The sequence below is a fragment of the Arthrobotrys flagrans genome (genome assembly GCF_004000055.1).
Source record: "Arthrobotrys flagrans strain CBS H-5679 chromosome Unknown unitig_0, whole genome shotgun sequence".
Classification (NCBI taxonomy): Eukaryota; Fungi; Ascomycota; class Orbiliomycetes; order Orbiliales; family Orbiliaceae; genus Arthrobotrys; species Arthrobotrys flagrans.
Genome location: NW_027137550.1, coordinates 6,163,271 through 6,188,614, shown reverse-complemented (window position 1 = coordinate 6,188,614; position 25,344 = coordinate 6,163,271). Strand labels below are relative to the sequence as shown.

The following is a 25,344-nucleotide window of genomic DNA, read 5'->3' as shown; positions in this document are numbered from 1 at the left end:
CGGACGGGATAGAAGTGCATGTGGCGTGGGTCAAGACTGGGACTGGGTCGTGTCCGGGTGGTGGCGGGTCTTCAATCTCAATTCCCCTTTCGGAGCGCGTCCCCCCCAAAACACCAAAACAACATTACCACCATCGCTACCACCACCCTTCTCCCATCCTCATCACCTCCACCTATACCTCTATCACCATCACCATCACCATTATCGCAGCGATCGACACCATCGCTTCTCTACGGCTTCTTCTCCTCCTCGGAGTACCTCCTGCCGGCCATGTTCAACCGAAACAACGGCGGTCGTGGCGGTGGTAGTATTCTCAATAATAACGGTAGCGGTGGTAATTCCGGCCAAAACGCTCCAAAACAAGCCACCCTCTCCTTCTCGAACAAGCCGATCCAACGTCCGGGTCTCGTCGGTCGTCCGGGCCTTCCGAACAGACCGGGTCCGGGCAAACTCCTCTCCTCCTCCAACGTAAACTCCCTATCCTCCCGTGCACCACCACCTGCCAACGTTCCTTCGAAACCTGCCGTCCAACGTTCTTCTCTGGGCAAGCGACCGGCCGGTTCCCAGGAAGCCCTCCGTCAGGCATTTCAATCCGAAAATTCATTCTCCGAAGAGCCATCCACGAGATTCGACGATAATAAGGCCCCCCGGACAGCCGAAGATGCTCTCAAGAATGCTGTCAACTGTTGGGACGAAGATGATTTCGAATTCGATGATATGGACCTCCTCGAAGCCGGCTTGACCTCTGCTAAACCACCCCTGTCGGCTCCGGTCCCTCGAAACGTAACCTCGAGACCGAAATCCCCACCATCCGATTCCGCCGATATGTGGAAGAAACAATTCGAACTCACGCCGAAAGTCGAACAGGATGTCCCAAAACCGGCCGGGCCCGCTCCCAAGAAACGACGTACCCTCCCCTGGAAAACTGAACAGCAGGAGGCCGAACTCGCTGCCATACTCCCATCCGAACCACCAAAGTCGGTCGAAACCCCGCAGCCCGTCAAAACCGCCCCGTGGGACAAAACCGCCTCAGCTGTCAAAGCGGCGAAAATCGATCTCAAAGGTAAGCTTCAACAACAGAAGCGTGCCATATCGACATCCAGCCTCGGTGGTCAGCAGAGCACGACCCTACGTGGTACCAAACCTACTCGACACTATTTGAGCAACGAACAAGTCCATGTCTTGGATATGGTTGTGAACGAAGGCAAGAGCGTATTCTTTACGGGCTCGGCCGGTACGGGTAAATCGGTCCTTTTGAGAGAAATCATCACGGGACTCAGGAAGAAGCACAAGAGCTACGATTCGGTCGCCATCACGGCGTCCACCGGGTTGGCGGCTTGTAACATCGGAGGTGTCACCTTGCACTCTTTCTCGGGTATCGGGCTGGGCAGGGAGTCCGTCGAACAACTCGTCAAGAAGATCCGTCGTGTTCCAAAATCAAAGCAGAGGTGGTCGCGTGCCAAGGTTCTCATCATCGATGAGGTCAGTATGGTGGACGGTGACCTCTTCGACAAGTTGGAAGGCGTGGCCAGAATCTTGAAGAACAAGGGCAGACCGTTCGGTGGGATTCAGTTGGTCGTCACCGGTGACTTTTTCCAATTGCCTCCGGTCCCGGACAACGGCAAGGCGGCCAAATTTGCCTTCGAGGCTAACACTTGGAGCAACTGCGTCGACCACACGATCTTGCTCACCCACATATTCAGACAGAAGGACCCCGTCTTCGCAGGCATGCTTAACGAGATGCGATTGGGGACGTTGAGTCTCGCGTCCATTGCCAACTTTAAGAAACTCAGCCGTGACCTCGAGTTCGACGACGGTTTGCAAGCTACCGAGCTCTTCCCGACCCGAAAGGAAGTCGACAACGCCAATAACAAACAGTTACGAGGGTTACCCGGCGAGCTGTATACTTTCTCCGCCTCCGACGAGTCCGCGGTATTGGATCAACAGCAACGGGAGAAATTACTGTCCAACTGCATGGCACCGCAGGTCCTGGAGTTGAAGCAGGGTGCGCAGGTCATGTTGGTCAAGAATATGGACGAAACACTGGTCAACGGATCCCTCGGCCGCGTCGTCGGGTTTATGAGCGAAAAGACGTACGCTCTGGTACAAGACGAGCTTCCCGGTGGTGAAGACCTGCTTCTTGGCTCCCAAGGGGAGAAGGGTCTCGGGGATACGGCGATGTACGAGAGATGGGCGAACGAACAGAGTCGGACGAATACGACGAAGAAGTACCCGTTGGTGCAGTGGAGTATCGCGGATGGAACGCAGAGGAGGACGTTGATGTTGCCCGAGTCGTGGAAGTTTGAGTTGCCGACGGGGGAGGTGCAAGCTTCGAGGAAGCAGGTGCCGTTGATTTTGGCGTGGGCGTTGTCGATCCACAAGGCGCAGGGGCAGACGTTGGATCGGGTCAAGGTGGATTTGAACAAGGTATGTTTCGGCTCACGTTTACTTTTCACTTTACTACGCACGAACGGGGGGCTAACGCGGGGTGAACAGGTGTTCGAGAAGGGGCAGGCGTACGTCGCGCTCAGCCGCGCGACGACGCAAGAAGGCCTGCAGGTTACGGGGTTCGATGCGAAGAAGGTAATGGCGCATGAGAAGGTCCGGGTGTTCTACAATAGCTTGACGTCTGCCGAGGCAGCGGTTCGGGCGGCGGCTGCACCACCGACATCAAATGCGGGTAAGGCTGCCGCCGCTTCGTTTTCGAACGAAGATGATCTGGAGGAGGGGGACGGATCTTCAAAGTTAAAGAAGTATGCGTACTCGTGATCACGTGGGGAGAGTATTTTTCTTAGGGACCATGCATTTGTTTTTCCTTCACGGTTTGCGATTTCATGATGATTACCAGGTGATTGTTTGGCGTCCGTGTGTTTTTTACGAACTCTCCACACCACTCGGTGGGCGGTTTCTTTGTTCTGTTCATAACAACATGTAGAACGAAGCGGCGTTCGACTCTGTTTTTTATAGTCCGTACCCACCGGCGGGTGATGATGATACGGACGCTCAATTGTACCCAATTTCTCAATTACAAGCCACGGGCTAAAATTTATTATTAATAAAATATAAGCTTAAAAAATCATAGGATCCGGCTCGGGGGCATCTCGAATTTTGGGGGGTTTGCAATTCGATCAGCGATATCGCACGGTCTCGAGGTTTTTTTGACGATACCGGTTTGGGAGCCGCACCAGTCGGAACTCGCCTCGTCTCGAGGGTCATCCTGGACGCCGAAGTTATTTTCCTTCGCCCCTCTTTTTTTTCATTATACTATTTTTTTGACAACGATTGAATAAAAAAAGAAGAACAATCGAGAAGAAGGGGGGAGGGCGTTTGGGAGCATTGCGAATCACTCATTCTTCCCCAACGGACTGCGCGATTAAATTTGTTTTCTCGGGCAATGGGCAACTTTGGAATCGCCAATCCCGTATGCCCGCCGACCTAACCTGAGACCGGATTGGGCCTTCTAGCTTGTGAATTTTTTTTTTTTTCGAGTTTCGCCATCGGCGTTCTAGCGCCAGACACAAGCCAGACATCCATGCGCATACCGTGGGATTGGGGGTTTGCCAGAAGAATAATTGATCCGAGAAAACTGCAGGTTGAGGTAAAGCTGGATCAACACGGTCTAGCGTACGGTTGGCCCTGACGTATCTTTGCTCTCCCTTATCACATCCCACCCATATTTCCGAAGCAGCTGGTTGGCATCGAAGGGGTTGTATAAATAAACCCTCCTCCGAAAAGAAAAAAAGAAGCTTCCTTTCCTCCGTTGGCAAAACTCGTCGATAGTACCTTGTCGTCGGAAGGTAGGTGCCAGTCTCGTTCACTTTGGATCTGTCCTCTCTCCGCAATTTTATCTTGATACTGGAATTGGAACCCGGACGGAAGTCGAAGCTTGATTGGAATAAGCTTATCGTCGTCATTTTTCCAACATCGAAGTTCTGTCCCTGCTGGGATTTTTATATGCAACGCAGAAAATAAAAAAGTCGAGTTTGGTAAATAAATAAATAAAAAAAGAAAATAAAAAAAGTTGGTTGGTGTCATCGAAAGACAAGACAGGAGCTCTCTGTCTCTTCTTTTCCGTATAAACCCTTTCCCGCTCCGGCATTCGATTTCAAAATCTTCAGTTCGGAAACTTCGAGGCCTTCACCTTCAAATTCACCATCTTTTTTTTATCATCACCTCGCTCTTACCTCAAAGCTAGCCCGGCAATAACATCACAATGGTGCTTCGCACCCCTCCTGCTGCCATTGCTGCAGCTTCATCCCGCCGCTCTATCCTCCAATCCACAATACGCACAAATCCTTCCGGATGCCTCCTATTACGGCCTCACCGGACATCTCAATTCTCAACCTCCCTCCACCGATCCCTCAAACCCCGCCAATCTACTGCATCGTCTTCGGCTCTCCGACAGCAGCCCCGCCGCCAAATATCAAACATCGCGGAACCCAAAAATGAATCCTCATCCGCAACCGCCACCGTTTCCACCCCCATCCCCAAGAAACAGCGATTCCGCGTCCTCCGCTTCCTTTGGCGCCTCACCTGGCTCTCCACCCTCGGCGGCGCCGCCTACCTCACCTACCACATCTACGACTCCAAACACCCACCCGAACAGCTACCCCTCGACCCCACCAAGAAAACCCTCGTGATCCTCGGTAGCGGATGGGGGTCCGTCTCCCTCCTCAAAAAGCTAGACACCGAGGACTACAACGTTATCGTCATCTCGCCTCGAAACTTCTTCCTGTTCACCCCGCTATTGCCAAGTTGTACGACGGGGACGATCGAACACCGAAGTATCATGGAACCTCTTAGGCATATCATCCGCCATAAGAAAAGAGCGGTGAAGTATTACGAAGCCGAGGCGACAAAGATTGATGTCGATAGGAGGGTGGTTAAGATCAATGATTTTTCGGACGTCAAGGGTAACGTGTCTGAGACGGAGGTGCCGTTCGATTACCTTGTTGTCGGCGTGGGTGCTGAGAATGCGACCTTTGGTGAGTTTTTTTTAATTTTTATCGTCGATTATCATCTTGTGCCTTTTTGGTTGCTTCCGATTGGTTGGGAGGTATGCATCCATGTGAAAAAAAACATGCATGATAAGCTAATAATTTTTATCGGAAAATAGGTATTCCCGGGGTTAGAGAGAATGCGTGCTTTCTGAAAGAGATTGGAGATGCTCAGCAGATTCGGAAGAAAGTAATGGATTGTATCGAGACTGCGACGTTCAAGGATCAGACGGAAGAAGAGAAGGACAGGTTGTTGCATATGGTACGTTTTTCTTTTTTCCTCCCTTCCATTTTCCCTTTTGGTCCGGTTCCTTCTTTTGGGCAGCGACATACGGAAGTACCGGTCCACCGGGTCTTCCCTAGCTGTGTGCTGTTTTTTTTTTGTTCCGATGAGTTTTTGGGGAGTGGTCCGAATTCACCCGACTAGGATTATAGCCGAGCTAACCATTGGGAAACCTGCGAATGGAAATAGGTTGTCGTTGGTGGAGGTCCGACTGGTATTGAGGTTCGTCGTTCCCTCTTTCTTTTGCTATCTTTCTTCATGTGAAGAAGAAGCTATGGCGCCTAAGCTTTTTAAGGCTAACCGAACATCCCTGTTGGTTTTTTTAGTTTGCGGCAGAACTTCAAGATTTCTTCGAGGAGGACCTTCGAAAATGGGTTCCTGATATTACCGACAGGTTCAAGGTGACCTTGGTGGAGGCATTGCCCAATGTGAGGATTTCCCGAACTTTTCCCTCCCCTTCCCTGCTGGCTCCCGGGCATGACATCGTGTTCCTCGTCGAAAGGTGATAGCTAACCCCCTGCCCACGCTCTTTCTTCAGGTCTTGCCCATGTTCTCGAAAGCCTTGATCGATTACACCGAAAAGACATTTAAAGATGAGAACATCAGCGTCCGAACCAAGACCATGGTCAAGAAGGTGACCGACAAGAGCATCGAAGTCGAAGCTACCCAACCCGACGGCAGCAAAGTTAAGGAAAGCATTAACTATGGTCTCCTCGTCTGGGCGACCGGAAACGCCGTCCGCGGCGTAGTCCGAGACCTGATGAGCCAGGTCCCCGCGCAGAAGAACTCGAGACGTGGCCTGGCGGTCAACGACTACCTTGTCGTCGACGGTACCGACGGTATCTGGGCCCTCGGTGATTGCAGTGCTACCAAATATGCACCAACAGCGCAGGTGGCTTCCCAACAGGGCAATTTCCTTGCCAGGTTGTTCAACTCCATGGCGAAAACGCAGGCTGTGGAGGAGGAACTGAGGAGTCTGGATGCTCGGTTGCAGGCATCGACGGATGAGGCTGAGAAAACACTGTTGACGGCGGAGATTAATGCCAAAGGTCGGAGTTTGTCAAAGGTTAAGCAGTTGTCGCCGTTCCAGTATTCACATCAGGGTTCGTTAGCGTACATTGGTGCGGATAGGGCGGTGGCGGATCTTAATTGGTTCGGAGGGGCTATTTCGTCGGCTACGGGTGGCGAGTTGACGTACTTGTTTTGGAGGAGTGCGTACGTTTCGATGGTGTTTAGCTGTGAGCATATCATATTCCCCTTCCATTGGATATATAAAAAAGGATCGTGAATCCTAAGCTTGGGACGGATGGTGGCTAATCGGCTTTTCCTCTTTTAGTGAGAAACCGAATACTGGTGCTTACGGATTGGTTGAAGACGAAGGCGTTCGGTAGAGATGGTAAGTGCAAAATTTTTCTCCCCTCCTGCATCCCTTTTCCTTTCGTCCTGGATAGCGAGGTCGTTGTTCTCCATATTTTGGAGATGTGCAGGTTTGGCTAACGTCGGTTTGTCTGTGGCGTGATAGTGAGTCGAGAGTAATTGTGTTGCCTCACTGCTGTGTGGTTGGGCTTCGACTCTATCCTTTCGTCCGTTTCCTATGCGGCCCTCTTTTGCTTTTATTATATTCTTCTCTTCCCTGTTATTCTATCCGTAGGAATCAATTCTGCCCTGTCCTGTCAGTATCTTCTTTCGTTTGAAAGAACAAAAGGTATAAGGGACAAAACAAATCAATTTTATAGAAAGGAATAATTGCTGGAGTTAAGGCAATGGTCTTTCTTTTTCTTCCTTGGCTCCCCTTCTTTCGGCTCCTTTAATTATTTATTTTCCTTTGGGGTATCTTTACAATTATAATGTGTCGGTCGTTGATTATCGGTCGTCGGTACGGTTTGAACGCTTACGTTTTATCTCTAATATCCCTCTTTTCCTTCCAGAGAAAAATTTCCAATACAATAGATTAGGTGATGAAGCCAAAGAATTTCAAAAATGATTCGAAAGTTGTAATTTTTTTTATTCATGCCGAAGAATGATATATAAATCTCGGAACGGACAAACAGGGTCAGGGTCTGGGTGTTTCCCGGCCGGATATGCAAGGGCGGAAGAATATTTATCCGGGAGGCGGATATAGATCTGAAATACCGAGTGCTAATGGAAGTTGAAATGGCCCCCAAAATGATATACGTATTAGAGCTCTTGAGTCGTTTGGAGGTCGCCTCGTGCCATTTTGGGGGGTAGTAGCCGCGCGGGAGCCGCGAGGGGTGTTTAAGCTTAAGCTTTTTTTTTTGCTCTGTGTAACAGTCGATTGTTGTTGGAATTGACCTACTTGCCTCTTCCGACCAAAGAGAAGTTTTTGGAACGACATGCCGATTTGAAAAAAAAAAAAAAAAAAAACAAAGCAGAGCCTGGCGAAAGGAATATCCGCTAGGAAGACCCGTCCGAGACCATTTGCAGGAGAGAGAGGCATCTTGGACGTAAATGGGTTAGTGTCTGTAGAGGGCACCTGGCGGTTGGGATTGTCTGTAGAGCTCCCTCTCGATGCAGGTTCCTCGTTCGGAAATATTCTGGGATTTCCCGCTGGAGCCGGGTAGGTCAGGTGAGTTATGCAAATGTAAGGATAAGTATTGAGGGATCTGGTGACTAGGGATCTATCGGTTCCCAAAAGTTGGTATTCGTCGATACAGTTTTTCTTGGGGGCGGAATCTGCATGGGAAACCTTGAGTGGCGAATATGTGTTGGCTTTGTGGTAAGTTTCTGGGCGAAGCTGTGGAACCAGCGCCGGTAACCGAAGCCAGGGTGCCCGTCCTGACAAGCTCGCAGTTTTTTTTTTTGTCTTACTGGTGCAGGGGGATTGGCGAACCGGGGGACCCTTTTCCTGTTGGATATGCTTGTGTATACATACATGTACCTTCAAGTATCTTCTGTTGACGGTGTTCCAGACTCAGTATTTCTTGCGGCAAAGTTGTCAGCGAAAACCCGATTGACAAGGGGATCAAAGGGAAAAAAAAAAGGGATGGTTCGTCACTCATGCCCAAATGCAAGGACACTTTGAATCTGGCTGGTCAATGGTGCTAGTCCGGAGACGTTTTGTCTTACCATCAACAAATAGGGTCGCAACGTCTGTCCGTGTCATTCCCTCTCATTCGTAGACCGTGACAGAGAATGAACTCCACATGCTGTGATAATCGAAAGAATCATCAAGAGAGTTTATTTCTTTTGTTTTTCGCAAATCTTGATTCAAATCACGAGGGGTGGTCCTTTTTTTTTTTTTTTTTTTTGAAGTGTTTGTGACCAGCTCTGCGTGTGCAGCTGTTGTTCGTGATATCCCGCCAATGGGATGTCAGTTCACGTCTCCATTGATGCTAATCGCTAACTCGTCACGATCGCTGTCGTGAAAAGGGGAGACGAAAATGTCTCTGACGGGCAATACTTTTTGCCCTGCGCACAGCGGGCATGTGGGAATCGGAACACTGATAATCCGTTCTAACGCTGATATCGATCGAGATAGTGATCATGATTTCATATGGATCATAAGCTTTCGCAGAAGACCGGGGGGTTTTTTTTTGATAGTGTCACCAGAAAAAACTAGGCGAAAACACAATCACATACTTATTCCCGTCCGGATCGGAACTTGCCTTTGCATCATCCGACGTCTGTTTCACCCCGATTTGTTGACAAGGTTGTTTGGATGTATTTCCTCCAAAAAAGACCCCAAACCTCGCTTGTCCAACGATTCTTGACGTTCTAAATTCAGCCCTAATACCTAGCCTAGGTTTTGGGTATCATGTCAAAAAAAAAAGTCAGTCATACGTTATAGTCCTGGTGGTGATGAAATGGTGTGGTTTTTACTTTTGCGGTTTTGTAATGGGATCTTTTTTTTTTTTTTTCCCTCCGATCCTGGATAGTATGTATGTCAGTAGCGTCCCCCACTCTTTGACGGACTGACGGCACTTGGTAGACGGTTCCTTTTTTTTTTATTCAACGGGGAGTTATGCATGAGGGTTGTACTCGAATTTCAGATGCAGAAGAAGGTTAAAATCTCGGAACCGGCAGCTTGGGCCACGGTACCCTGAATGATGCAGAGTCTCGTTTAGTCAGAAGAGCGAGGAGAAAACCGACCTTGAGGAATACCCCACTTTTGAGCTCCCTGTGCATCCATCATTTTTCCTGTTGCAGGATCGCACTCAATGCAATGCAGTGCCGGACAAGGTGGGAAGAAGAAAAAAAACCTTCTCAAACAAGTTCCCTTTTTTCTTTCCTTTCTTTCCTTTTCTTTCCTTCTCGGACGACTAGGCACGATCGAAATAACCGGCGCGACGAGGTACCTTTCAAGCAGAGATTGGTGATGATATACCGACGACGTATTGGTGAGGGGGTTTTGAGCTTGGGGATACCAAGCAGCCAACATGTGAGCATGCTAGCTAGCTACTAGCTCTGAGTAGTTCAATGTAAGTAGTAGCTTAGCTATCAAACCTTACATGGGACCGACGCCTCCTCTTCTAGTACGTAATCCTTTTTTTTTTCTTTTTTTCTTTTCCTTCTACTGTTGCAGACGTGGAACAAATATCTCCGCATTTGATACCTCGCGCGGTCTGAAGCGTGGTTGGTAATCGATCAATTATCAGAGTACCAGTAAGTCAGTTCAGGAGCAATTGGGAGGATAGTATAGTCGCATGCAATAGCATTTATGCTTATGAGGCAACACACCTATTGGTTTGGAGCCTAGTACTGTCCGGCTTCTGCAGCTTGACCCTAGCCCTGTCGTCCAGCGGCCTTAGCTGTGCGACTATGCAGGCAGGCAGGCTAGAGGCTCGAGGTACCTCAACCTTTCGATAACCCTGAGTTATACATACCTACGTCGACCGTATACTAGCAGGTACAAACACACGTACACGCACAGATGTACCTGCTCTTGGTTTGATAGTGGTTAAAAAAAAAAAAAGAAGAAGAAGAAACTGTTGAACTTCCCTGTTACATACGAACCCCAAACCTTGACCAGGAACCTAGTTAACCTTGACCGTGCGTATGCTATGTACGATGCCAAAGGCGCCTAGGTTGGAGTTTGATGATACCCAGACCTGCCTAGAGGCTGCTTTGGTATCTGTAGTAGAAATGTTAATAGTATCGACGACTCGATTAGCTTTGAGAGGGTCGAGTCCTACGCTTATCAGGTTAGCAACGTTAGTTGGGAGGTTAGTTTGTTCTTGTTTTGGGGATACAATGTCAGACGGGGTCAGACTAGACCCAAGAGGAGCCGGCTTGTGAGCACTGCATCTTCCCTTCAGACTAAGTGGTTTAGCTCGAGCGAGACGAATAGCTTAGCGGCGGAGAACGACGATTGGGACGTAGCGAGGTTCCGACGTCCCTGCGAGAGGTACCCAAGAAGGTCCGAATATATCGTTCAAACGTTACCATTGGACTTTGGACTTGTTTCTGACTGATTTGATTCGATCGGAATTGCAATTGATTGAAGGGTTGGGTTTGATCAGACTTGCAACTTCAATTCTCCTCTCCCTTAAGCTGCTACGGTTAGTACTACTGCTACTACTGTTATACTATCGACGGTATCTCCACCAGCACCATCGTGGAGTTGAAGTCAAAGTAGCACAACTCGGACGCTCACCACAAATAGTTTATTTTCTTTCACCTCGCTGCGCATTCACACCGTCACTATCACGAACCAAACAAAAAAGACTTCACTCTTGCCCTCTTACCTTCTATAGATTTTACCTTCGTACCTACCCTTCCCTCCTTCTCTCTCTTCCTTCCCTCTCACCTACCTTCACCTTCATCATCACCATCTCCTTCCTCTCCATCGTCCTTTCCCTTCGACTTCATCATTTTTCATCTCGCATTCCCTCTATATCCATCTCCTTCTAATTCTCCTAGTCCTTTCATTGCTCTAGCCCTTAATAACTAACCACTGCTCCCGTTGCTGCTTCCATCTCTAAGCTACATCACAGTAAGTTCCTGATACCTACTTAAGTCATCTACCCATCTACCTACCTACTGCCTACCTACCTTATGGTGTCTACCTGCGCGAGGTACTTGGTTAAAGTACTTAGTTTGAACTTGCTCAGTTGCTCTCCCCATCATCCCTGCTGTTTGCCGTTGCTTCTGCTGCTCGCTTTCCCCCCTCCCCTTCTTCCCCTTCCCAGCTTTCTAGCTTCTCACCATATCCCTCCTCTTCTTCCTCAACCAGACGAGACCAGGCCTCCGCAGTACATACGCACCAATACCGTCTGATAGTTCATTGGTTTCGCTTCCCTTCCCATGATACCCTTATCCCTCCCTTATCCCTACTCCTTCTGCTGTTCCTACTCCTCTTAATTCCTCTTCTTCTGCTGTTACCGTTGCCGCTGCTGCTGCTCCCTTCCTGGCCTTCCCTTTTTTTTTTCCTCTCTACTTTTAGCTCCTGCTGTACCACTACTGCTGGGGTGTACTGTACTTGCTTGGTCTAGTGCTTTGGTTCTAACGTTTTGCTTGGCTCTTGTAACAGCGTCCCTAACGAACGAACGACACGACCACCCTTTCTTTTACTACTTCACTGTTTTCTCTGCATCGTCACCTTCGGTTTCCTATCCTTCCGTTCTTTTCTTTTCTGCTTCGTCGTTACTTTTTTTTTTTCTCTACGTAAAAGTGCGTATTTCTCCCGTTCCCGCTTCCCCTCCTTCCGAACGGACGCCATACCATACATATCCCTAGCCAGTTCGGTTTCCTAAAGCGTGTGCGGAGTAGGGCCTCACGGATAGACATTCAACCAACACCTCTCTCCACCAAACAATACACCTCGATATCTCAGGTAAGCTATTCTATTTCCATCAGATCCATTGGCCTTACCGTCAAATATGTCCTTGATGTATTTGTTCGGTTCTATCCAATTCCTAGTTTGCGAACTTTCAAACTTGATATTCAGCAATTGCTTATTCGCTTTATATCCCTACTCTCTTGCAGGCTCCATCCCCTCAGATATCCGTCACCAATGGCAGACTCAAATCCAAACGTCGCCCAACTCCCTTCGGGCGCCTTTGATGGTTCTGGGAATCAGAATCAGGGAGGTCCGCCAATGGGACCTCCTTCCTTGCCACCAGTTATCATCCCTCAAAACACCAACCCAATCCCTACCGCGATCACGTCGCCCATGTCGGCATCTGTCACTTCCCCCACCTCTGCTGGTGGTTTCGTTCGCCGAGCTGCCCCAGAACCTAACAAGCGTGCCCTCTACGTTGGGGGGTTGGACCCCCGTGTCACAGACGATATCCTTCGTCAGATCTTCGAGACAACCGGTCACGTCGTCAGCGTAAAAATAATACCAGACAAGAACGTAAGAACCGCGCGCACTTATAGTTATGATGGATTGGCAATTGGGTGTTTCAAAGCGCTCCTCCAGATTAGTCTGTGGAACAGCTGTCACGGGATCAATGCCCTGAACTTATCGGCCATTGGGCGACATCAGCGCCCTGTATCAACTTGACGATGACAACAGTGCTAACATATTTTCTTGCAGGCAAAGGGATTCAATTATGGATTCGTGGAGTACGATGACCCTGGTGCAGCCGAGCGGGCTATGCAGACCTTGAACGGTCGTCGTGTACACCAGTCTGTATGTCACACTTCGCGCCCACCACTACCAAATTTGACGGCTAAAACGCGGTAAATTATAGGAAATAAGAGTCAACTGGGCGTACCAGTCTAGCCAGGCTGCGAAGGAGGATACGTCCCATCATTTCCATATTTTCGTTGGAGACTTGTCCAATGAGGTCAACGATGAGCTTCTCCAACAAGCTTTCACAGGCTTTGGTACCATTTCTGAAGCCCGCGTCATGTGGGATATGAAAACTGGTCGATCTCGTGGATATGGCTTTGTTGCCTACCGTGAACGCTCTGATGCCGAAAAGGCTTTGTCGTCGATGGATGGAGAATGGTTGGGATCTCGTGCTATCAGGTGCAACTGGGCCAACCAGAAGGGCCAACCATCAATTTCCCAACAGAGTCAGATGGCCCAGATGGGAATGACACCCACTACTCCCTTCGGTCACCACCACTTCCCCACTCATGGCATTCAGAGTTACGACATGATTGTTCAACAAACCCCACAATGGCAAACTACCGTCTACGTTGGAAACCTGACCCCATATACCACTCAGAACGATCTCGTTCCCCTCTTCCAGAACTTCGGGTACATTGTTGAGACCCGTTTCCAGGCCGATAGAGGGTTCGCTTTCATCAAGATGGACACGCACGAAAACGCAGCCATGGCGATTTGTCAACTTAGTGGGTACAACGTCAACGGGAGGCCGCTGAAGTGCAGTGTATGTAAAATTTAACCGTCCCTGTCCCTGAGCTTTCAATGCTAACAAATTGAGGATATGAATAGTGGGGTAAGGACCGTCCACCAACCGGACAATTTGACGGGTACTCACCTCAGGGAGGTCCGCAGACCCCTCAATTTCCTAACTCGCCGTTCAGCAACTTCCCACAGTACGGTGGGCCAGGCGGCCCCATGAGCCCTCAAGGTGGACCAAATTCGGCTAGCGCTCATCCAACTTCCCCATCCCAGGGTCGTTGGATGGATGGCAACAACCAAGGTTTTAACAGCCCTCATGGCCCTCCACAAGGATACAATCAGCAAGGTTTCGGTCGTGGGCAAGCCGGCGGCGGTCAAGCTGGAAATCAACAAGGTTGGAACAACAACAACTCCGGACAAGGGGGATTCACCGGCAACGGGTTCCAACAATCCGGCTTCCAACAGCCTCAGCAGCAGCAGCAATAACTTGCTGACGTTCTTGAATCAATTTTCGATCATGAAGGCAGCTTGTGATTGTGCATCGACCAACAACTCAACCTCTTTTTACTTCCACGATAAACACTTATTCGAAGCTGAACAACGAAGTCAGTATATAACGGGTTAATTTCTTAGCGAAGGACAAAACTGTTACATGAGCTTAGTTTTTTACGCTCTGCTTTTCTGTTTCTCTCCGCGGGCAAATGTTATTATCAAAATGCTGTTTTTCCTTTTATTTCCTTTTCTATTACAGGCATTTGCATCTGTATGGGACGTTACGGCGGACGCAATGACAACGGCGAGGCTAAAATCAAAATGACGGCATATGTCCTAGGTTTTCCTTCTTTTTTTACAGATTTCCTTTTTCCTTTTCTCTTACTTTTTAATAGCGTTACAAAATTTCATATCGTGGGTTCATTACGTTTATTCCCAAACTGCCTTTCATTATGGACAACGGTGTTATCTTTTTCCTTGCCTCGAAGATGCGTGTGAAGAGATGCATTCTCCTTTTCTTTCTATCTCTTACTAACGGCCGTCCATTGCATGAAACCAAAATGAATTTTTGATTGTTTTTCTATAAAAAAAAGAAGAGAGGCTTTTTCCTGTCCTTTACTGTTCCAGGGGCTCCCTACGAGCTCCCTTTACCAACTGTTCTCTTCTATTACTGCGACTACTGCCTTTACTCTACCCTTTTCAAACTGTTAATATTAACTATGTGTGTCCTTTCAAGCTTCTCTCCTAAATCCTACCCCCCCCCCCCCTTTTATTGTCTTTGAGTAGCAGGGCAAGCATGCATATACCGTATCGGTTTTTTAAACCCCCTCTTCCTCTTTCTCTAAAACTCTATACTCTCTTTGTTATTTCCTCTGTCCATGGCTCCTAGGGTGGCCATAATCACCACGGTCAAATGAAACGTTAGCGTACAGTATTCTATTCTATTCCATTATAATTATTTCTTCTCGTTCCTCCTATTCTTCATTCGTCTTGAATTAAAACTCTTATGCTTGTCCGAGTAGGTACCCTGCTTGATTATGATATCCCAGGAGCCTTTGCCTTTCTCGTTTCTATTCGTATGAAGTTAGCGAAGTAATGCATTTTCATTTCATAAGATATACATATATTTCCATTATTCCGGCGTATTTTCTACGTTTTAATCCTATATACCCTTACGGGCAGCCCTTTTTGGCTGCGTTCTATTACAAATGGCTATCATATTAACAATGTTGTTTCCGCCAAAGCTATTGCTTGTAGTTTATAATGCGGATGCATATCCGATTGGATACCCCGATGCCGGTTTCAATTCCATCTAATCCGTTTGAACACCGAGAAGAACACAATTATATTACCCAACTCTCAAAAAGCCCAGGAGCTCCTGGGGGGCAGAATATAACATCTGCAGCTCCAGTACACGTGTATCCTTGCCTAATGGACCTTCCAGTCCGACGGGAATGGGTTTTCCTTCGTACCATGGTTCCCGAACCAATACTATCCGAAGCCGCTTTGTGGGAAAAGAAAAGGAGCCACGAGACCTCAGTTGCCTAGCGAATCGGATATCTCCAACGATCAGTTTGTAGATGTGATAGGATCCTGTCACTCTGCATCACTTTTTTTAAGATATCGCGGGCTGTTAGCTAGCCCCGGCACAGGAAGCTGGAAATTTGGAAATATCGGAATACCATAGTACTGGTTTCAGAAATCTTACGGAGTTTTTCGCGCCACTTTTTATGATTCACGAGGGATTGTATAATTTCATATAGAGGCTCAAGCGATTGGATGTTTTCCAATGCGAATGATGATTGGTCGGATGTGAGGATTTTTTCCCGCTTCCGATTTTTAGATATCGAGCTATATATATACCATGCTCTCCTCCGCGAACCTGAAAGCCAAGCTATGCATGTCCGTTAATGCGGTATGTTCACCAGTGAAGATGAAATGTGATCGAGACCATCAATTGGATGGAACGAATGGTGCCACGGACTCTTGCTGCCAACCAGTCGTTCCTAAACATTCTAGGCCTTCCGATAGCTATTGCGTCCAAGTCCTTGTATAGACAAATCGCAAACTGTATATCGGAACTACAAACATCGCGGTTACGATCAATGCAGAGGGAGATGATCATTACCTGTACCAAAAATACAACAATGTAACCGTGTTGGAAGCGATCTTCCTATAGATGCGCCGCATGCTGGCCTCGTGCGGCGATCGATTTTTGATCTACGTTTTTGGTGTTTGCCGCATTGGGCGAATTAGATAGGCGCCATCGTATGAAGACTAATTTGGGACCTGAACTTTTACGTGCGGGATTGGATTATACTTAAATTTTAAGGTATTGGACGACGGTTTGTCTTGCAGCTGAGATGTCATGTAGTTAGGAACATGCCTATTAGCCTTGTAGTCTCGAATTCTAGACCGACCAGTTGATTAATCGTCACGGTGTTGGCAGATACGAGGTATTTCAGAATAAATCTTTATAGACGCACTGCCTCGTATACACACAGTGTTGATAGCCTGTTAACAAATGCCAATGTCTCGCAATGTTTGCTAGTCTTACTGAGACACCACTTTCATCTTTATCTTGAATACGACGTTAAAATTAGTAGGGCGCTTAGGTAAAGATGCCAAATGGAGGCCATGTATACACACTCCTCCCTTCGTTAACCGGCGATCCCGTACCCGAGATTAACATATCCACACTTGCTTCTTCAAATATTACAACATGCCCTTCAGTGACTCTGAAAACGTTGGTTTCCGCTTATCAATCTTCCCAGCCCATTTCTCGCCGTTGTCGACTCTTACGCGGATCAAGGCGTCTTGCATGACACTCGCTAGTAATGTCCCATCTGCGCTCCATATCCTCGACCTAATCAACCCGCGCCCTTCACTCGCGCTATCGCCGAGTTGTTCTAATATAATCCATGATGACGGATCGTCATCTTCATTGGTATTCGAGAAGAGGAGTTTGTCGGGGTTGGCGTGGAAAATGAGGGTGTGCGAGAGAGAGCCTGTGTGGATTATATTGTCGCTGGCGTTGTGGGGTCCCGTGACGGCGAACATGCCGTTTCTGTCGGATGCGTACTATGTTTTTTGTGTCTCAGATTTTGTCATGTTCGAGGGTGATTCGAGAGGCACGGGTTTGTGGGGGTGAAAAAGGTGGCAATCTGCATATATATCGAAGGAAGAAGAAGGGAAAGGGGATAGCACTTACGATGTGGGTACATATACTTAAACATGACTGTTCCTCCGAAGGGAATGGGCCTACGGGCTTGTATATTTGTACCTGGATTTTATTGCGAAATATTGGGTTAGACTTTTTAAAACAACTGATACAAGGATTCCGCAGTTATAGTCTTGTAGTGGAATACTGCGTATACTGCGTTACGTCAACATACCTTTCGATGCTCGTGCAGAGGTCTCGATCTATTCTCTTCTTCCACATCGACCTTCCTAAGATCGACGGCTGTGTAGAATGGTCGCATGCCTTTATGCTTTGTGAACTCGATCCAGCTATTGTTTTTCATTGTTCCACTGTATTAGAGCGTAACCATCCGCAGAAGTTGCGTTTCAGGCCGGAATAGCGTTCATACCTAGGAACATCGACCGCCGGAGCAATCTCACGCCCTCTCGGATTCGATACCCACTGCTTCAACTCCTTCGGCGGCGGAACTTGACTTTCCAGTCCGCGTGGTTCCACAGTTTTGAAGGATGCAGTGGCGACGAATATGACTTCCGAATCGAGCGGACGAGGGTCCGTGGGACTTGGTTGTCTGACCAGGACATTTCTTGTGCAATATGTTTTCCCCTGTCGGAGGGTTTCTACGGTGTATATAAACGGTACTTTGGGCTTTCCGCCTACGAGGAAGTGGCCGGTTATGCTCTGTAGTTTGTAAGGAATATTGGATTGTGTGTTATTATATCATATCATATCGCGAGTTTTCTTTTGAAGCTAGAATAAGAAGGGTCTACGGGCAAAATACGGAAATCGGAGGGGTCACAGTGCACAGGAGCGCGGAATGTTGGATTTGGTTGTGCAAATGTGTTGTACGACGATAAGCAAGAACCGCCCTTTTTCTCATTCCGACTTTCTTCCAATTTGAATGTTTTAAAACAGAAGTTTGGGGCAAGCGGGAGGGTGGAACGTACATGGCAGTAAAACGACTTATCAACAGTCTTGTATGCCGCATACGCCGATTGACCCAGCAGATGACCCCCATAAACTCCATATATCGGTACGAAAGCAGGTCCCTGTTGTTTTGTTCAATGCGAACAAAAAAGAGTACACGAGTGTTAGTGATATTGGCCAGACCGCCCCGCAGTTTTCCCAGGAACACCCCCAGCCCAGCCAAAGTTCCTTTTCCTTTTTGTTAGGCTTCGGTGACACCGAAGCCAACGATTGTTGCCCGCAGGAATAGTGGCAGGGGGTTTCTTTCCAAAAGAGAGGGTTAGGAGGAGGGAAAGATTGAAACATACAGTTGATTTAAACACCCTCCTGCCTCCTGTTGCTGCGTTATTGATATTGCTCGACGTGGGCTTAATATCCGGCGGTGATGATATCATAACCTCCTGCAGAGCCATCGATTCTACAAATGTAGCGGGAGGAGCCATTTTTATTCTTTTCTTTTCTTTCCGCTTTCTGTTTTATCCAAAGCAAGGCAGATCCGGTCGAAGTGATTGAAATTGGGGACGGGCCAAATCTGCAGCCCCAATTGATCCAAAATTATATCGGGTTATTGTACTGTATATCCGTTGAGGTTAGAACAAGAAGTGATATGCCAATACGATTAGAAAACCTGTCAACAACCGAATGGAGGTTTTCTCTAAAGTTTAACCTTTTCTTTCCCGCCCTTCCACAACGGCAATTGGGGAAGGTGTCGCCTTACTGCTAAACCATTTGCTACGTATGGCGCTTCGGACAAGAAAATACCCAGCTGACGTGACAGCCACTTCGGCTTTGTACCCTCGGTTCAAAATTCCTATCGGCTACCGAATTGAAAAAACACGAGACAAATGTTCATCCATTTCCGACATGGCTATTTTTCACACCTCTCCCTTTCGCGGAGTTTATGTTCACGATGATAACGTTTAAATTTGTATCATATTTGAGCTTACTACAGGGCTTGGGAGGATATCTTTGGTCCAACCAACTAGATGTTCGATATTCTCACACGCCCATGCACATGCGGTACGGTTACATATGATTCAAAGTCGCAACTACCAGCCCGTCAGATTCTTCTTTTATTAAAATTGCAAATATTGGATTTTCTAACAGGGTTAAAGATGTGATGAAAAGGCTTTTTCCGGCGTCGAATTTTTTTTTTCAAGCCTTCGTAAGATTTGAAAGGTGAGATCTAATATCTTCTTATATGGTTAATTGAATGAAATGACAAGTTCTATAATTTTGGATAACGGGAACCGTTCATCTGCCATTCGCTCGGACCAAGCCTCAGGTTGACAACACGGGTCGAGAGTGCCTGGCTTCAAGGGTTGTCTTAAAGGAGATAAAGCTCGTCTCTCACACTTTATTTGGAGGGGGTGAGGGAATGGGAAGCCCGTGATCGTTTCTAAAAGTGTGGGGGGGAAGCTTGGAGGGGAAACACCCGGGGCCAAAAAACCTCACGCCCAATGCGACGGGCATATCCAGACCGTCGGGATCCCAATAATGAAAAAAAACTTACCAATTTCCATGAAACCCGCTCGCGAACTGAATATTTCATACAGATGTTCAAAAGCTCCTGCCAATCACAGTGTCCTTCCAATTAAAAAAGTAATCTGTTCACTTCCCGCGGATGCTTTTTTGCCCAAAATATATATGTTTTTTCGTTTTCGCGGCCCCCCGAACCACTGTCATTCCATGCCGGGGCATCCGTAACATCCAGTGGCTTTTCTATCCAGCATGGACCTTGATCTGGCTATATCCACTTTTTCTTTTCACCCTTCAAAACCTTTTCTTCTTTTTAATTTTCGCCAAAAAAAAAAGGTCGACTCCCTTGTTTCCATTTTCGATTTCCCAGTGTGGGGCTTGGATAATAGCCACGCACGTTTTTTTTTTCTCATGGTTTGATATATTTGTTTTTTCTATAGGTGTTCCCCTGGATCGTGGGATAGAATATTACACTCCGGCCCGGGGTCTAACTACTCTATAATTGACGGATTCCAAAGTTACTGACTGGAGACGGCATGTTTAAACACCAACATCATGTCATAAAAAACCCCAAGCCTCAAGTCTGAAAGCCTAAATTCGTTCCCGTTTAATGCAAGGGAGCTGCAAAGTCCTTGTTAGAACGGCGGTAATGTATCGAAAAGGCACCTGGCCTAGACCTGCAGCAAAGCACAAGGATATGACCTATACAATAAGAATGTCTTCAAGCAGCCGTACCAAGTAGACCAGTTTAAGGTCTAAGTTAGTTAAGGAAGTATTGACGATTATGGTCTGAGCGGCGTTAGTATGTTATACACAGGATCACGAGTCGAGAAGCGGCTACAAAGAACGGGATTCGCCATACGGAATCCCCCTTCGACCTTGGAAATATATTCTGATTGGGAGCATTTTCGGGAAGCCTTTTAGCTTCAACGAAGGTTTTCCTACTGACATATATGTGCATTTTTGTATATAATGTACGTAAAATCTTTTCCCGATCCCGCATGACACTTACCTACAAAAAAATGTACCAGTTCCTGCCTTTTTCATCCCGCATTGCTCGGAAAACCTCCCCTCCTCGTTCTCGTATACCCCACCTTTGTGTTCCTAGAAAGGTTTTTAAGACATCACCAACCTGTGCCTCGCTTCTTGTTTGCCTTAGATGAATGTGCGTGTGCGTGCGTGCGTGAAGTCGCGAGAGAGGATTGAGAGACATAGCAGAGAGGGGTGGTTCCTACCTATCACATCGATATCTTCGTTCCTTTTTCTACATTCTTGGATCGCTTACCCTTCCGATATCCTTGCTTGGCGACGGTTTTTTTTTTTTTTTTTTCGAATTCACGATGCATAAAATATCACTTTTGTTTTTGGTTCACCCTTCTGCATGACTGAACTGGGTTCACGAGTGATCGGGAAGATATGTGAATGATCAATATTCGATTTCTTTCTTTGCTTAATTTTTCAATGTGAGGTCATTCTCACGACCAACAGCCCGGAGTGCTATACTACTGATTATATTGGTTTGTTACTAATTCAAAGCGACTAACACAAGCTCCACAATGGGGTGGCCGGAATCCATTCGGGACCATAAGCAGTATATGGTTTCCGGAGGCGAATATTCCTTAATCTGTTAAAGAGGGTCGTCGTAGATCTTATAGCGTGCTTATAAGGGGGCGGTGGATTGGGGAAACACTTTAAGATATCAGGAAGGACGACGCTTGATATCAAAGCGTGATACAGTAGTGTATAAAACATCGTGAACGTGGAGAGAAAAAAAGAGACAAGAGATCTTTAAAGAGGCTTAAACCCGAACGAATCAGCAAGGTATCGTTCGCTTTTGCTTCTTTTCCTTTTCGGTCATATGTGATTTCGTCTATTTCCTATGATACACGCGCTGAGATTGAAAACCAAAGATGTCACCTCCAATGAATATCGAACCGAATGCATATGCTTCCTTTTTGTGAACGATCCTAGTCAGGTGTCTATGAAATGAAGAATGAAACATTAAAAAAAAATATTAAAAAAGAGTTGAAAGATAGATGAAGATAGAATATTAAAAATCCCCTTCAATTTGTAAAAAGAAGTGCCACTTCTTTCGCACCCTTGTTATATATAAAAAATAACAGCCGAGAAGGTTTTTTGTAGTTTGGTATAAAAACAAAAAAAAACAAAAAAAAAAAAAAAACAAAGAGAAGATATTCTTCCTGCCCATTTCCTTTGCTCCCTTCTCAACTAAAAATATTTCGAATACAATGGGAAGTATAGTTTCCCTCCATGTGGTAGTAGTAGAATACAATATTCGTATGTGCAAATAGTGGAGACACACAGATCATCCAGCAAATAAATAAAAAAGCAAGATAGTCACATTGTGTCCCCCCCCGGCCCCCCAGTTTGAAATACGTAAATATAACGGAAAGACGAAGTGAAAAAAGCTCCTGTATAGAACGCCGCTTGCCATGCCCATAGCGAAAAAAAAAGAGAAAAAAAGGCAGTAGTAGAAACATATCGTGCTTCGCTGGTCTGCAAGTGTGTATCCAATCTCTGAAGCCTAGGGGTAAAAAAAAGAGGGGCGAGAAGATCGAGCTATTATAACCGAAACCATAAGAGCAAGTGTATTGCGAAAACGCCATATAGGGTTGATTACAGCCAAGTTTGCAAAAGGAAATCGAAGAACTGTAGAAAAATCGAAACGCCCTTCGCAAAAAAAAAAACAAAAAAACAATGGATATCAAGAAAGCTAAATCAAATTCTTACGGCTCGAAGTTTGGTGGGAGGCTCCAGTTGGTGGATTGTGGCCAGTATTCAGTCTGCATGTATGGAACGGGACCTTGTCTGTACTCGTTCCTGGCCTTGGTGAGAGGTTGATATTGCATCTGGTCTTGGCCAAGATGCTGAGCTTCCGTGGTCTGCTGAGGCACCAAGAGGGCCGACACGGTTCTAACAGGTCGGTACGGAGACTCTCGGCTAGTGAGGAAGATAGATGGAGAGTTGTTGCTGTAGGCAGTTGGGGAGTTGTTGCTTGAGCTGAGAGGATAGGGGGAAGTATGTCGGCTGGTAGGATATGGTGCAAGGCTAATGCCGTTTACCGGTGCTGGGGTGGCACTAGTGCTCACCACAGGAAGCTGAGTAGTCGGATGATTCCAAGAGCTGGTAGCTGTTTGGGAAGGAGTCCATACGGCGGAGGAAGAAGAGGGATAGACGGTTGACATCGCCCTGGTGGTAGGGTAGTATGGCTGCACCTGAGGTTGGAGAGGCGCGGGTGGAGTTGGCATGGGTGCGTTTGGATTAATTGGCAGTTGCGAAGCATACGGGTTGGGCGATGGAGTTGGAATCGTCAAGGCAGGTGGATATTGTGCCAACATTGAGGAAGATGATGGACCGGACCTCGAAAGACGCTTGGCAGGCGGGTGCATACCGTTATCTTCCAACGTTCGCTTCCTGCTTGACGACTCAAGCCTATCATAATCTTCGCGATATCGCTGCAAGAGCGAAGTGTTCTTGGGCGAAACATTAGCAACTGGAAGAGCCGGCAAAGCAGGCGGGTAAGCGGAACTAGGCGAATGGGAGCTTCCGTATGGTGGCGAAGCGTGATTCGAGTGAGGCGGCGATGGGAGCGATGGTGGGACGGTGCTAGTAGGCGTGATAGAAGAGAATTGGTGGGATGGGCTCAGCTTTGGGATGCATCGAGCACGGTCCCAGTATTCTCCGAACTTGCCAAGCTTAACATGCCAGTCTTGCCATTCCTCTGCAGAAGTGAATAAGCTGTATCTCATGTTGCTTAGGAACTCTACCTCCATAACGTGGATTTCCCCAACAGTGATACCAGAAACCTCTGCCCAGGTCTTGTTGGTATAGGTATTGTCGTCCAGGAACTTGTTGCCAAGCATCAAAGCGACTGTGAGCAAACGATACTCGCTTCCAACCTTTCCCTTAACGGACGGGTTCAACTTCTTGAGGCGATAGATGAACAACAGGGCCAGAAGGATGACATTCTGGGAAACCTGCGTTGTCGAAAGGATTGTGGCGACCCATTTCTTGAAGGACATCGATGGAACCGCGTCCTCAATCAGAGGGGTCGTTGGAATGACCTTCGTTGTCGACGAAGCAACTTTAGCAAGGTCGTGAGAAGATTCGAACCAGAATAGACAAGTAATCTACGAATTGTTAGCATCCGATTCTGGTATTAATCTTTTTTTGGATTGGTACAAACCTGAGCTGCGAATTCGGCCAAGCTGCCCTTGCTTGAATTGATGGAGGCTGGAACTGTCAGTGGTGGGACAGCTGTTGACGACCTTCTACCCCGCGACGAATTCTCAACCTGCTGAGCAAACGATCCTCGCCTCGATTGTGGAGAAGTCGCTTTCCTCTTGACCATTTCTTGGGATTGAGAAGACGACCTGAAGCATTCTGACATGCTTGGTATCGACGACTGAGAGTGGTCGTATTGCCGATATTGGCTCCTGGAATTCTGGACGTTCCCACTGGTTGGGAGAAGCGCTGTCGAATAGTCCACCGAATGGCTGCTCATTGTACCTTCGGATGGAGGCGTCCTTAGAGATTCCCGCGAGTTATATCTCGATGACAATGTGCACGAGGAACTGGGAGAGGGAATGGAGAAGACCCGGGCCGACTCGTTTGTTGCTCTGGCATAGTAGTCCGTCGATCTTGTCCTGCTGTCAACTGAGCTGTATGCTGAGTTTCTCCGGCCAGAGTGGAGGGGGAATGAGGATATGGAGTCTTGGGGATATGGTATTGTGGAATTCATTGTGAGATTAGCAACTCCGAGCATTAGAGATAATCTGCTAAAGACTTTGGCCGCCGCCTCTAGAAATTAGAGTATATGAAGTATAGTCCCAGATAGAGCGAAAAGGAAAAGAAAAAAGGAGAAAAAAAGTGGGGGAACAGAGATAATTGGTCTCAAAATTAACAGTCGGCCTTCATATATGGCGAGGTATATATGTATGAAATGTCGAATAGAGTTGTGAAGGGTTGGACTGGTAGTAGTCTGTGTCGGTTCTTTGTTCGAATTTACAGAGTCCTTTGAAGCAAGATATATATATATTGAATAAGACCAACCACTTGCTTGAAGACTGGTAAAAGTAGTAGAAGAGTGAGATATATCTGTTTCACCAATCAAGTGAATGATGGCGAAACAAGAAGCAACCGGTAGATGGAAACGTGGTAGGAAAAAAAGGCAAGCCAGTTAAGATTCCAGAGTCCGGTTTCGAAGGTGGTTCCTTTTTGAGTTTGTGGAGGTTGATTTGATATTTAGGAGACGGGAGCCAGTATATACGGCACGGGAGGAAAACAGAAGAGACGGGATTGTCGGATCACTAAAAGGATAGGATGGGATGTAGAGTTTGCCTGTAGGTTCCCTATGTGTAATTATAATTGCTGGAGGCCGTTGATATTGATGCTTTGTTGAAGCTGCTGGGGAACGTTCCAATCCGTCCGATGTCGTTAACCAAGACCAGCAAGGTTTGTGTTGTTTGTCCGTAGAGGGATTGATTGATTGATTGATTTGGTCAGAAGTTGGATTGAGGTGGATAGAATATTATTTGGCCGAAGACACACGAGGTCGTTTTAGTGAATACTCTGGTTATATATATTAATATAGGCTGAGGGCACTGGCAGTCGATAATCTGGTTCGGAG

The 25,344-nt window shown here is 47.2% G+C and overlaps 5 protein-coding genes across 5 annotated transcripts; 3 read left to right on the top strand and 2 right to left on the bottom strand.

Annotated features, from left to right (window-relative positions):
- Positions 1 to 18: 18 nt before the first annotated feature.
- On the top strand, positions 19 to 2,769 carry DFL_004832 (uncharacterized protein; the record flags this gene model as incomplete). Its single annotated transcript, XM_067633994.1, has 2 exons — positions 19 to 2,427; positions 2,497 to 2,769. The coding sequence occupies 2 exons, from the start codon at positions 19 to 21 to the stop codon at positions 2,767 to 2,769; spliced, it is 2,682 nt and encodes an 893-aa protein (XP_067492107.1).
- A 1,444-nt stretch (positions 2,770 to 4,213) lies between these two features.
- DFL_004831 (uncharacterized protein) lies at positions 4,214 to 6,816 on the top strand (the record flags this gene model as incomplete). Its single annotated transcript, XM_067633993.1, has 7 exons — positions 4,214 to 4,985; positions 5,117 to 5,259; positions 5,470 to 5,502; positions 5,607 to 5,708; positions 5,819 to 6,518; positions 6,617 to 6,676; positions 6,803 to 6,816. 7 exons carry the CDS (start codon positions 4,214 to 4,216, stop codon positions 6,814 to 6,816), a joined length of 1,824 nt encoding a protein of 607 aa, XP_067492106.1.
- A 4,479-nt stretch (positions 6,817 to 11,295) lies between these two features.
- Positions 11,296 to 14,044, top strand: DFL_004830 (uncharacterized protein; the record flags this gene model as incomplete). Its single annotated transcript, XM_067633992.1, has 6 exons — positions 11,296 to 11,328; positions 12,024 to 12,073; positions 12,226 to 12,595; positions 12,779 to 12,874; positions 12,936 to 13,583; positions 13,649 to 14,044. The coding sequence occupies 6 exons, from the start codon at positions 11,296 to 11,298 to the stop codon at positions 14,042 to 14,044; spliced, it is 1,593 nt and encodes a 530-aa protein (XP_067492105.1).
- A 2,721-nt stretch (positions 14,045 to 16,765) lies between these two features.
- Positions 16,766 to 18,658, bottom strand: DFL_004829 (uncharacterized protein; the record flags this gene model as incomplete). Its single annotated transcript, XM_067633990.1, has 5 exons — positions 16,766 to 17,131; positions 17,446 to 17,560; positions 17,641 to 17,930; positions 18,197 to 18,298; positions 18,524 to 18,658. The coding sequence occupies 5 exons, from the start codon at positions 18,656 to 18,658 to the stop codon at positions 16,766 to 16,768; spliced, it is 1,008 nt and encodes a 335-aa protein (XP_067492104.1).
- A 3,783-nt stretch (positions 18,659 to 22,441) lies between these two features.
- On the bottom strand, positions 22,442 to 24,456 carry DFL_004828 (uncharacterized protein; the record flags this gene model as incomplete). The annotated part of the gene is made up of 2 exons (XM_067633989.1): positions 22,442 to 23,845; positions 23,902 to 24,456. The coding sequence occupies 2 exons, from the start codon at positions 24,454 to 24,456 to the stop codon at positions 22,442 to 22,444; spliced, it is 1,959 nt and encodes a 652-aa protein (XP_067492103.1).
- Positions 24,457 to 25,344: the final 888 nt, after the last annotated feature.